The 14,274-nt window shown below is 39.5% G+C and overlaps 1 protein-coding gene across 7 annotated transcripts in view; it reads right to left on the bottom strand.

Moving 5' to 3' along the window:
• KLF12 (KLF transcription factor 12) overlaps positions 1–14,274 on the bottom strand; it is a 235,561-nt gene that overhangs the window by 170,213 nt on the left and 51,074 nt on the right. For 4 of the 7 annotated variants that reach the window (XM_085058374.1, XM_085058382.1, XM_085058390.1 and 1 more), the window contains exon 2: positions 508–571. The exons of the other annotated variants lie outside the window; for them this stretch is intronic. In XM_085058374.1, coding sequence (XP_084914500.1) covers positions 508–528 — 21 coding nt within the window. In that variant the 5' untranslated portion in view covers positions 529–571. The remainder of the gene's footprint in view (positions 1–507; positions 572–14,274) is intronic. 7 annotated transcript variants of the gene reach the window in all.

Below are 14,274 nucleotides of genomic sequence, written 5' to 3'. Positions count from 1 at the left end.
TTAACTATCACAGAAAATGTACAGTGTAAAACAACATCCTCTCTATCAGAAGAAAACAAAGCACCAAGATACTTTGAAACAGATCATCTCCTGTTTGACTTCTTAAACAGCACCTGTCCATGTGGCATCTGAGTGGCACTCCACAACACATTTAAACATCACAGTCAGTAGCTCTAATGGAAGACAACACCCCTCTAATTATCCCTTCATCCTTGCACCAAAGAGTAACACTGCTACGTGTGAGCCCATTCCAACAACAGCTGGCTTCTAAGGAATTACCTAATTCCGTAACGTACTACTGAGTTTTCCACTGAACATTCAGGTATTGTCAGAAAACACTGCATTAAGCTACAGCTCTTAAGCTATAGTATTCCCCTGCCTCAAAGACAATACAGCATACAAAGTCCAGGCCAGTTACTTAATCTATTATGTTTTATAACACAATATAAATTTTTTATAACGGCCTTAATACATATAATACATATGGCTGTAAAAAAGTCAACCAACTTTTATGGCTTTCCTCTTCATATGAATATTCAGTCATCCATTTGTCCTTAGATCCACTTCAATCCTAAAAAATAAAATATTAAATCATTTACTCATGTATTTTCTGAGAAGTTCAATAATTTCTCAAATATGTTGTATATGTAAATACCAAAAAATCTAACCACAGATATCTGTTCCATAGTAAAATAGAGGTGAGAAGAACAGTAATATTGTTCTGAAACACAGTAAGCACTTCAAACAAAGATGGATAAATATGACCAAAAAAGTATACTGGAGAAAGCCTTATGTTTCCTCCTAACTAATTATTTTAATCAAAGCTCTGTGTCTTTAACTTCCAAGCTGCAATTTCAGCTCACCCAATCCCAACTGCTTTAATTAGGCTTCTGAGCCCATTATATACCAGTACCTTGCATTTGTACAGGAAAACATTCCAGCAGTTACAGAGTGCAAACATTCTTTACCAGTATTTCAAGTTGTATTTCCCAGAAATACTATGCACGATCTCAACACTAAAACATAAACTGTCCAAGGCCATTACAAAGTCTGAGTATGTGTGTCTTTCAAGGTTTCCTATAGATATATGATTAGTTTAGTTATGAGTTCCATAAAGAAGAACAGAGGGCTGGAGCATATCTCCTGTGAAGAGGGGCTGAGACAGTTGGGGTTGCTCAGCCTGGACAAGAGAAGGCTGTGGGGAGACCTTAGAGCATCTTCCAGTACCTAAAAGGGTTACAAGAGAGCTGGAGAAGGACTTTTTACATGGGCACAAACCATAGGACAAGATTTCAAACTAAATGAGGAGAGATGTAGATTAGATGTTCGGAAGAAATTCTTTACTGTGTGGGTGGCAAGGCACTGGGACAGGCTGCCCAGAGAAGTTGTGGATGCTCCATCCCTAAAAGTGTTCAAGGCCATGAGGATGAGGATTTGAGCAACCTGATCTAGAGAGTGGCAGGTATCCCTGTCCATGGCAGGGAGGTTGGAACTAGATGATCTTTAAGCCCCTTCCAACTCAAACCATTCTATGATTCTACATTAATCTATAAAAGAAAAAAGCACATAGAGATTTAAATGTTATATTATATTTTGTGAGGCTCCTTCAGGTATAAGAAAAAAAACTAACCCAGTAGTCCAACTTTTTTTAAAAGCCTTAGGGGAGAAGAAACTCTTCAGATGTCCAAAATTTAAATAATAGACAGGATGTCTTAAACCCCTTGCCAGAATATGTCTGTGTATCTGGAAGCAAATGCTACTTACATATGTCTCTTTTAATAACAGAAATGGTGTGAAGTCAAGAATCTAAATCTGCTGTCAGAGTCATTATAAACAATCTGCCGTTATTTTTCTATCATTCAAAATAAGGTCATCCTTCAAACAGCAATAGAGCATCACCTGCCTGATTTTAAACCACACTCCAGTATTTTATTACTGCTGTATGCATGACAACATGACAGGTTTCCAAACACTACACCACTTTTACACTGAAAAGAAGACAAGAAGCTCCCTTAAGAACATAAAAGTAATCCATTCATATAGCGTGCTACTATCATACTGACTAAACATCATGCACTTAAATTTTATTTCTAAGAAAATATTAAGTTTATTAGAAGAAAGTAAGTGTCTAATATTTGTATGAATTGTAAAAAGCTGCAAAATTACCACAAACACTGAGCTAATTAAATGTAACTAAATACCACAGACTGAAAACACACTAACTGTTGTAGACTGTTTGTCTTCTCTCATGCATCTTACAGTCTCTCCCTTTTGTTATTTAATCTCACTTGGCATTATTTGGATTACTTCAAAATTTCATGTACAGATTTCCTTTATATTTTTTCTTTTAAAGCTGCACACTTGAAGAACCACCTTAGAGTTTCCAGCTGCTCTTTTCTCTGTGCTCTTGTCCAAAAATGAGAGAACTGGACCACATTTTCCATATCCTGGACTTACATGATGTGGTCATCTAACCTGAACAGGAAATTTCTTAGTCATTCAGATTTTTTAAATTAAATGCAATGTATCCAAAAGCTTCATGGAGTCTCCATGAGGGGAAGACAGAGTTTGACCTGTAATTGTTTCCAGTTGTCCAGGTTTTCTCATCATTACTCCTCTCCACATGCATACAGACACACATGTTCCTACAACACAACTCAGCTTCAAGTTACACACCAACGCTGGAGTCCTATTATGTTACGGTGGCTATGGTGACACAGCAAACACAGTTCTGTGTTTCAGAACTAGCAAACCACTATCCAACCAGCCACAGCTGCAGCTGGTTTTGCCTTATTAAATCATGTCCAAAAGTCCTCCTCGTGAGAAAGCTACTTCTTTAGCAATGATAAGTAACTGGGTTTGCTTATTAATTCTCTTCAGGTCTGCACAAATTAACAAGCACTGAATTGTCCCCATCCTTGCACCATTGGAGTATTCTTCTTTAAGGAAGGGCTTCTATTTTGGGCTGCTTTTGAGGAGACTAAGAGGAAACAACTCCTCTGAAAATGACGTTTAACTATCAACTTTGCAAATCTTTAGCCTGATTTTCAGAACTGTTGAAAAGCTTTGACTTCATATGAAAGGACTTTGAAATGCATATGAGAAAGGAACCATCCATCCTTACAGACCTAGTGCATCCATTCTGCCATGTGTCACTGCCACAAAACCTGCTTTGGACTTTGCATCTGTATCTCACAGCGAAATCTTAGTTTCTACTATCAGAAATACGAAATCAGACATTGAAGTCCAAGTAGAAGCATCTTCCATTTGTATCAAGCATGTTTTACCACAGAAGAAAATCTAACCAACAAGACAACTGCACAGTATTTCTGATTTGAAACTTTTAGGTCAAAAAGGCTCTTTAAGTAATCACAAAGCACAAACCATCATTTTCAACCCAAAGAATGAAATTCAAGTAGCAAACACAGAATCATGTCCACTTCTACCCAAAGCCTATCACCTTAAAATCGTGTTCTCAGACCCCAGGAGTTTATAAAGCATATGAATGCCACCAAACATCAAATTCCTTTTTCTACAGCAAGAGAAAACCAAATAAATTTGGTTATTCCTAGTCCATTTTGACAACCTGTCTTGATCAGATTAAATGTCCTGGTAGTCCCACCCTGACCAGCATGCCCACCTGCTGGTGGAGCTGAGCAAGACCCCTGGACCACAGAAAAGAACATGAGAAGACTTTCAGGACTATCATGCTGAGCATATTTCAGGAAAAACAGAAGTCCCTACATCTGTAGAGGTATCCATATCTCTACAAATAGAACACTTTTGAACATATAAACCCACATTAGTTCATTTTAAAAAAAAGCCCACACTGGTATCACTTATCTTTTACATACTGATAATTTTAAAGTAAATTCACATTAATACAGTAACAAATTACTCATTGTGCTATTTTGTACCCTTTTCTAATTCAGATAGATATGGAAACATACATTTGGAAAGAACCAACTCATTTGCAAAGTTAAGTCATTTGCTGAATCAGGATTTATTAAACTTTTCCCTCTCCAAAACAAGCCCCTTATTTGGGCATAACTGCGTTAGTCACCTTCTTACATCATCTATTGTGTTTTTAAAGTATGCACTTTTCTTCTTGAAAGCCCTTAAATCTGTATTTTGACTTCTGCAACCCCTTTCAAAGGCCCTGAGTCACACCAAACTTCCCCCAAAACAGCATGACTTCTCTCAAACTCATCAAGACCACCCTGGCCATCAGGAAAGGAAGGATCACTGAAAGCTCAGTTTCAGCACCATTCAGAGATGAAGGAATACAGGTTATCCTCAACCCAGTGTTAAGGATAGCTACACTTATAATAATAGTACCCACATACTTGTCCTTTTCCCCTAAGTTTCTGACTCTTGCGGGGAAATTCGTAAACTCCCTAAAGGGGACATTTTGCAGAAGCTACAGATAAAATATACATTAACCACAAGCTACAAATCCACAGCATTTTAAATGTCCTTGACATTTAAAATTGATAAAGTACAGGAGATGCTGGCATATAGTCCAGCACTGTATTGAGCATATCCCAAAGTCTTCAAGCGTCTACCTTTCCTGACATAGGTCTGGTCCCCAGGATCTTTGTAAGATGAGTGCTGTACCATTGTAACTGAAACCAGCCAAAACACTTTGCCCCAAAGTTGTCTGCAAAAAAAAAAGTTATTTTAAATTCCAACATAAGGCACAGTCCCACCAGCAGCCACTACAAGCTGCGAGATGAACCAAGGTAATACAGCCTAAAACTCATTCAGTTTAGGTTAACTGCAGACCTCACAAGACCAAAGGATCACTTGCTATGCATCCTAACAACTGTGATTGTAAGGGTTATTTTGTCTCCAGCTAAAGCTTTTGCTAATCTGTGACTGTGATTGCTGTTCAAACAAGGCACAGTTAGTTACTTCAAGATGCCAGCCCCCGCCAACATCTTTGTTGCTCTGCCATAACGCCGTAACAAAAATATCTAAAGTTGCTCAAAATATTTCTGAAAATTACCTTAATGCTTCAACTTCTGGTTTTCACAGATATTTTAATGAAAGTAAAGAGAAGCAGGAGGGAGAGAGTGGGATGCTTGTTGCTAGGTGATACCTAGCTCTCTTGAACTCCTACAGACTGAAATATTTATCCAGACTCCCACAAAGAATGACATCCAGCACAGAGAAGAGACACACACATGTACTGAAGTACATCAGGATTCAAAGTAAGAAGCAGCAGCTCTGCCACCTGCTTGGTCCCTAGGGCACCTAAGATGAGAAGACTGCAGTCTGGGATGGGGGTAATGCAGCTTCTCCTGATCACCTACCCCAATTTTCACTGAGCCTTTATGGGGTGATGCCTCCAATACATTTATGCCAAACCAGAATGATCTCAATGCCATTGGGATCACAGCGGAGCAAAAAAAAGCACATCCTTGGCGACCTGACCATACAGCAGTGTCCTTTTTCTGATGCTTGGGTACTTTTCCCCAAACCACTATACTCTGACAACAGGTTTCCATAGAAAAAAACATGCAGTTGGCCAAATGTAGATGAACACTTAACCAACTGAGCACACAACCTTCATGCCATGTTCCACCCCCTACTCACTTTAAAAGGTTTTTTCCAAGACTAAATGCACAGGAAGTGCTTACAGAGTCCTTCAGTAGAGGCCTAGAGGGATAAACATTATACTTTACAGGGTCCTTTATTTGACATTAATGAATTATTCTGAACTGAACAGCTTCAAGGGTAAGTCCCAGACCTTCTGAGACTTCAAGATGAATTCCAAGAACAATTTCTTCTCCCTAGAACTTAAGTGTCTGGTTTGACAACTATTAGATAAAGTTTCAGAGAAAGATGATGTCTTTCATTACTACTTAAAAAGCTTTGCTACTGCATCAATGTTCACAAATGAAATTAGAAAGTCTATGTGCACAGTGATATATTGTAAAGGTAGAAAAGGATTTCAGACTTAAACTCCGAAGAAGTAGCGGAGTCCTCAAATGAATGGATTTAGGTAATAATCAGTGGTCAATTAAGGAGAATTCAAAAAATTGCATGCAGCAGAAAAAAAACCACTGCATAATATTACACCCTCCTTGACTTCCTACTCTAAAAGTAGTAAACTTTGACACTCAGTTGTTTGAATGGATAGCACTGAAACCTTGATAATCCCTTCACAATTCCAGCTTAAACAGAATGACATTGTTTTTCATTAGATACAAATAAAACAAAAAATTATAAACACAGTCTCCCATCACTTTGGGCAGCTTCTCTGACATACAGAAATGCTCATGTTACAGTGAAGCACAAGGGCTGTCAGTTCACCACCTTATCCTCACACACAGTTCAAACTCCATTAGAGTTAAAATTTTATTTACCAGCCTGTACACAATGTCAAAGGACTTGATGAGCCTTTCCTTGTTACAAAAATTACAGCTTTTACACATATACATATATATATGTACATATATACACACACACTTATATGTATATATTAATATACAAAAATGCACGTTTGGTCACAAATTTTTGGTGAATTAATTTTTTTTTGTAAATAATTGTCTGAAACAATCTGTGGAAAGCATGCTTTCTAATGTATCATTCAAAGCAACACACATTTTAAAGCTTGGCTGAAAAGCCTAACTACGTTTTCTGAATCCACAAATAACTACAATTAATTTTAAAAAGTTATCTTTTCCCTTTCAGCTTTATTTTCCCCTTTTTCTTCAGCAAAACAGTGTATATTACTCTCCAGATAATAATTATTCAAGATACGTACTCATAAGCATTTATGAGCATCAGAAACAAATATTTAAAATAATATTTCAATATTTTAAACCGGTTATTCCTAGTTTCAGATTGCGATTATGTATGTTCTGTTTCTACATTTCATTTGGACTTCAGATGAAGCAAACGTGATTAGGTGTACTAAAAATGAAGTCAAACTTTAAATGAAATGGAAGGTAAATCACAGGAAAATTGGCTGTGCTTCAAGTAGGATAAGATGGAAGAAACTTGCCAGTGATTTTCCCATATGTCCACAGTGGGGGAAGGGATAAAGACCAGCCTCTCCAGCAGGAGAGTTCCATCAGGAGACTAGATTGACACTACAGATGTTGCACAGGAAAGGTCCTAACTTCATAGGTTTTCTGCTCTTATTTTGCCCTGACAATACAGATTAGCATCACCAGATACTATCACCCACTCTCCCATTTCTGGTTTAATGCTTTTACTCAAGCTAGGTTTACGCTCAGTCCAGAATCAAGCCAGCTTTACTTGAGGTACAGGCAGCAGTACTTATTCTCTCTACTTAAAGTTCCAATATAATCTTTCATATTCTCACCCATTCAAAAATAAGACAAGGATGTTTGTTATTTTGTTAGGATGCGCCTGAATCCCAGAGACCACCAGAACAACTAATCCTCACACTTGTATGCAATTATAAATTAAATAACCAGATCTTCAGAACAAGTTTACTTAGGAATACAATTTCCATGTGGACCATGTCTCTGATGTTTCTCAGCGTGATGGCAACCTCCTGATTACCTGATGTGAGGGAGGTGGATGAACACTTAAGGCTTCATGCTACAAGTGAAAAGGAATGAGAACAACTTCACTGCACACCCATGTCAAAATCTGCTCTTTGGTCAACTCAGCTGTTGTGAGCACAGCTACCGGTAGCTAGCCCACAAAAAGTCTGAAACACAGCAATGTCTGAAACACACTAATGCTGCCTAAGATGGCAAATATCACCCTTATGTAGCTCAAAATTTTGTGAAGAGTATCCTTACAGTTGCTTTCAGAAAGAACACCAGGACCATGGAAAAATCAGAGCAGGAATAAAAAATGTAACACTGTTTATATGCAGTAGCTTATAAAAACCCTGGCATGTCTTCTCCTTTCACACTGTGCAAGATGTTGTAAAAAAGTTAGAGAACGGCACTAACCACCATCCCACCACGGACAAAATACGGTGCAGCTTTCTACCAGAGTGTCAAGCAGTCTGAGCCAATTTTCACAGCAAAGCCACTTAAAGAATAAGCAAAAACAGAGAAGTTGTGCCCATTAAAGTCCCTTTAAAAGGGGGAACAAAATCATTCCCACATGCAGTAGAAAAAAGCTAAGCAAGCTGCAAGTTTATCCATCACCAGAAGGTGGTTGTAAAATCAGTGTTGATATCACTGAGGCTAGCATAGGCAGCAAGAGCCAACATCTCCTTCCACCAAGCCCCAGCCTGGAGATGGTCACCTCTTTAAAAGTGCCCACATGTGTAAGTTCTACCTCACTGTGTCAATCAACACAAGGTAAGTTCGCAAAAACCCAAACTGCTTAAACAAAACAGAGGTGACCTCTCCAGCTACGCAGCCACAGCATCTAAGAGAGCACAGGCTTCCACAATTTACCCCATAGTTGGGAAAAAAAAGCCAAGAAAACCAAGCAAATGCTATTCCAAGTTGTAATACACACTGAAGAAACCTAACTTCCAGGCTCAGAGTTATGCTTCTAGGAAAAAAAAGTCATAAGCTGAATGCATCCTGCTCTACATTGTGGATAGTAATGTTCAGCTCCTATTCCTGCCTTTGCACAACCCACAGCTAATTCCAACACTGCATTTTCTACAACTTGGGCCCCTTCTTTTTGTTTTCAATTAGAAATATATCAATAAAATGCTCTTTCAAGAAAACAGCATGGTATCTATCTACGTGATTGTGTAGTTACATAATCAGGCTCTAAACGAGGGGCACTACATGACACCAGAGACGCTATTAATCAATTTAAGGAGCCTATTTGGCTGGCATCCTACAAATGTGGGTGATGAGTATCTATTTTAATAGGAAAGTACACTCTCTAAAATTGATCAATTGACCACAAGCGTTTCAATTAATAATTAATGTCTTTTCTCCTAGCCTGCCCTTCCTTGAAAGTGCAGCCTGGCATTATTACTAATAATAATCCCTTGGCATATTACAAGGTAAAAGGCTCAGAAAAGGGAGAAATCCCGCATCTGTCAATACGACATTCCCATCAGGCACTGACCAGCTTGATACAGCTTCACTACCAGATTCAACAGCTACAAATCGTTTAGTAGTGATTTGAAACCCAGAGAAATTCACTGAAGCATACTTGTGCTCTTGATGCCTTTGGAAGGAATGAGGAGAGTAAAATTTATCCCTGTACTGGTCCTCGAGAATTTCCACTAGAAAACTCTCCATCCCAGCTTTTCAAGCTTTCCCATACATGGTAAAGTTCAGTGCAGGCCATGATTAACCTTAGAAGTGGTGGTACATGTGTCTGGAGATCCACCCAATACCTGGTCATACTCCATCAGCCTCCCTAGGCCTCGCCATTTCTATCCTTGTTCTAATAGCCGTCACATTTTTGACAGGACATGCAGTTGCTCCGGTTATTTTCCTGTCCTTGTTTAGACAGAAATATATTTGTTTGGCCCCCTTGGGAAAAGGGATGGCTGGGGAGTAATTCCATGTATTACTTCATGCAGTATTCCAGGGGGACATTAATCTGCAGTTCTGACTACACACTTAAGTGCAAAATCCAGAAGCAGCCTGATTTCCAAAGGTAATTTGTACTTTCCAGTCTCCTACTGAGATGACTGCAGCAGCCTGCAGGACTCACCATCTGCATGCAGCAAGCCATGCCACTTCATTGTGCAGGCCAACATGGGTAAGCAACCCCCTTAATCGTGGCTTGGAAATTGTTCACATTCACAGCCCAGAAACCATAACCTGAAGAGCAACTTTGGCAGATGAAGTTCTTGCCAACTGGCATTTCATCTCACCTACTGACAGTCACCTACACCTGTGCTAGCTGCGCCTCATGGCTCTGCAGCTAAAGGCAGAAAGAGGCAGTGTAAGGGTCTGAGTCACTGCCACTGCAGCCAGCCCAGCAACTGCTTTGGACCAAAAAGCATTTCAAATAAAACAGAACTTAGTTCTCTGCAAAGTACTGTAAGTTTTAGGAGCTCCGTTTTTTTAAACCAGTCTTGGGTTCCTTTGTTTTCCTGATCAAGACCTCCAAATTTCAAGACTTACGAAGTCATCCTTTCAGTGGAGCCAGGAGGACTTGGAAAAGCATCCTATTCTATACAAGACCTTAGAGGGGAAAAAAGGAACAACAAAAGAGTAATCTGAGCTGGTTAAATATTACTGTCAAGCAGGAATTGGAGACACCACCCATGCCAAGCTTCCTGTATACCAAAGCTCATCAGTTGTACAAACATCACTGTAAAAAAAAAAAATTACAAAAATCAGAAACTGACAATGGTAACGAAGTCACATTGTTTGATTTACTATATGAGAGACAAAAACACTGCAACAAAAAAAATCCTGTATTTCATAAAGAGAAACATAATTGTAAAGACCAAGGTTTTTCATGAACTTGGCCAGGCTGCTGATCCCATACTCTGTGTCAAATCAACCAGGTTATTCTCCCAATATTCCCACTACTACAGTAGAAAGTGGACTCATTGTATTTAATTATCTTTCAGGAGAGAGAATGCAACAAATAAATTAATAAATACCATTTATCACAAGAGATATGAAAACCAGAGGCAATACCACTGAGGAGAAACATTTTCTTTTTCTTCTCCCTCAATATTCCAGGTGTAACAAAAACAATGTGACAATATGGATGATGGCTTGAATTAAGCATGCCTTTCGCCAAACTCAAAGACTTCTACCAAAGACACCCAAAACACTATCCTTTCCTAACCACCATGATCCATAACCCCAACAAACTATTCCAACTCAGAATGCCATGAATTACATGAAAACTAGACCCACCACTTCCCTGAGGATTAAATTCAATAACTCCCTGACAATTAAAACTTCTGGTTTCCTATCAATTCCCTTTGATTACTTTTTTGACTTTCAGGTAACCCCTGACACAGCACATGAGTTTAAATTCTTAAAGCAGTTCAAGTGGCAATAAGAGACACGTTAGGTGAAGACGCACTGGGGCATCCTATTGCCAGGAATACACCTATCTGGTATTTTGAAATTATGGGGAAGCTACTAAATTAGATTAACTATTGAAAAATACTTCTGTCATTTGATTATGTAAGAGATAGTAAACACAGCTTCTGCTATTATACTGATTTCAAACAGTTGCCCATCATCTACTGTCAGTGTCTTGGGGTTCACCTAGCCTTTTCTACCAACTACTCCCTTTGGAGACACAGTTTCCTCTTTCCATGTTACCCCAACACAAAAACGTTGAAGTTGTCCAGATCTCAAGCCTTAAGAATCCTTTCACCTCTCTACAGTACCATCTCTCTCAGGTTCATCAACCCTTCAGCAACCCGTGAGACACAGCCACCAACAGCCCCTGCACCCCCCGATACCTGGCCCAGGCAGGGATATGCTCCCCTCTCAACCACTGGACATCCCTTTCCACCTGCCTTGCTTCCAGGATAGGCTTCTGGTAGGTGAGCTGGCAGCCTCTGCACCTCAAATGTAGCTGCCCCCATGCACACTCTAGCATCAGTGCCACAACAGGCACCTTCACAGCCCCACACTCGAGGGGTGTGAGCCTGTTAACCAGACCACCCTGTCCTCACCCCATGGAGTGAGTGGTCTCACGTTCCACTGCCTGACATTCACTGGCCTCAAGAGAGTTTAAAATTATAATCTGAAACAAGGCGATGTAGAATTTGCAAGCTCAGCGCTCCTCTGTGACTTTTCTCACCCTCATCACTCCTCTCACCACAGCTCTCCCTTCACCCTCTTCCCTGAGCTTCATTCTTGGGCAGACCACTCATCCAGTGGCACTAATCCAACAACAACCCTCTCAGTTTCACTGAAAGTGGCTTTATTCCCACTAGAAAGCCAAATCCTGACTCCATCCTGCTGTGTAATCCATTACTATGAAAAATTTCAAGGTTGGGGGTTTTTTAATACAAAAACTGATTATTTGTTCTATATCCTAAGTTGTACTCCTGATATTATTCATTAGGTACAAATACTCCCTGTTCTCCACATTTTGAGTTTTCAATATCCTGAATTCACTGCTAGCAGTAGACGCGGCTGGTGCTACCTATTCCAAGACACCATGAAACAGAACCTGTCTCACACAATGCTCTCCTACTGAAAAGGTTTTGTTACCAAAGACTAAGCAATTATGAGAGCGTCACCACAGGAGCAAACTTCAGTTAATAACACCACCACCCACAATCAAAGTACTGACAGTGGTCCAGAAGCGAACAGCAAATATCGCCACATGTTGCAATATTAAGACATTCTGAGAACAGTTTTATTAAAAGCAGAGGTGGCTGTGATAGTCTTTGTAATAAACATAAGGAATACTGCAAACAACTCACACTCCCACAAGTGTCAAATGTCATCATCCTAATGATAACCCCTACTGAGTTGCATCCTGTAGAGTTATCCCAATTAAGATTCTGTTAAAATGCCCATTACAAATATCTATTTTTAATTAACTGTAATTCAGTCTTATAATATGAAGCAGGTTGTAACTTGATGATTTTCATAAGACAATGAATTAAAGATTAGAAAAACAAAATAAATGTTAGCCTCTTGGGGGGGAAAGGAAATCAAACCAATTTCAACATACATGAGAAAAAGTAATATAGGTCAATAAAAATAAAAATCATAGATTTTGGTTACACAGACCAAGTTTTATAGACAATAAAAAAGTAAACCACTGAAAATAAGAGTCCCCAAAGTATACATTTACAGTTTAAAAAGAACAGAACAAAAATCAGTGTTACAGCCCTGAAGTTGATATGGGAGAAAATATGTAGGTGAAAACAATGTCAGCTCTACTGGATCCTTCACAGCTTAGTTTAAAAAGAAAAAAAAACAAAATTTAAAATACATGCTGCTATTTCTATAAATCCACACAGGGAATGTACATAAAGGGTTAAAACCCAAACTGGTCCTAACAGGGCCATATTCAGCACAGGCAGATTTACTACTGCTCCCCGGCCCATCAGGTCCTGGTACCAAACCAAAGGCTTACAGCTGGGGAGGGCTAACAGGGGGAAAGCTTCTTGCATTTAAAGGCCATTTTCACCAGCCCCATCACTTTTATTCTTAATCCCACTCATGTGTTACAGTCAGATTATTTTGCTTCTCCAGATGTGTTTTCCAACCTGATACACAGAGAAAGCCCACTTTTCTCATCTCTCTTTCCTTTATCAACTGAGTGACAATAATGTGAGATTGGTCCGGTGATCCATTTGCCTGTCTGCTTCCACGTCCTGCTGCACACAGCAGGCACGCTAAAATACAAGTGTCAAGCAGCCAAGAAATCTCGACAAGCCCCTAATCTTAAGGGCATCAAATATGGTTAAGTCATCCTCTTTTATGGAAAAAAATCTCATGGACTGGGGCCAGCAGTTTAAAGGGCTTTGACAAGCGGAGAAGGATTAGAACAAGCCAACACCATTTCAAAATGAAAAGCAGAGAGGCCTAGCTTCCTAATAAGCAAATTCACCAAAAAGCCACAAGCTTAACTGGAAACATCTTAACCTGCAGTATGTCAGCAGATACAAAGTAAGCTCTTTCAAACATGTACAGAAAGAAATAACGCCATTTTTTTCCTTATTGTTGTTTTTCTTATCAGCATTTGAAAAGAGCCCACAAGGAAACACTCTATTGAATGAGTTCAGGAGGAGCATATTATCTAAATACAGAAGCACATTTGTATTAATATCCAGAGATGACATTCACAAACATCCTCTTACTATCCTATAAATGCCTTCAAAATAAACATCTTTGTGCTGTATCAGGGATGCAGAAGTTTCACAGAAGCTGCTCATGAGAAGGTTCCTGAGGACCAGAGTGCCAAAAAGGGCAACGACAATACCTGCTCTCTCTTACAAGATTTTTCATACCTTGCACCCAGTGTGCTCAGACTGTCACTGTTTCTGGATTCTGGAAAGAGACAGAGAATAAATTTTCAAGATTGAAGACTCAGTAGGTAGTCATAACATGCCCTCCCTCCCTCTTGAGGAGGGCAACTAGGACAAGGTGTAGCTGTGCTAAGTTCTACCTCTCCAGGAGTCAGCTTGGCCCAAGTCATCTTCCCCTGCCCCATCTTCCAAGCTAGACCAAGACAAAACACCTCTTCCATAAAAGTGAGGGCATCAACACTAAACTAAGCTAACATTAAGCTTCAGTCAGTTGGTCTACATTACCTTGAGCTGAACCTGCAACCACTCTGGAGGCAAGACCCCACAAGACCACAGCTTTTGCCGAGCTGTGCCCAAACTGAAACAATTTAGCAGGAAGGGGCAGCATA

This window comes from Lichenostomus cassidix, chromosome 1, assembly GCF_008360975.1.
Source record: "Lichenostomus cassidix isolate B80296 chromosome 1, HeHo_3.0, whole genome shotgun sequence".
Lineage (NCBI taxonomy): Eukaryota > Metazoa > Chordata > Aves > Passeriformes > Meliphagidae > Lichenostomus > Lichenostomus cassidix.
This window is presented reverse-complemented; position numbering and strand designations above follow the sequence as displayed.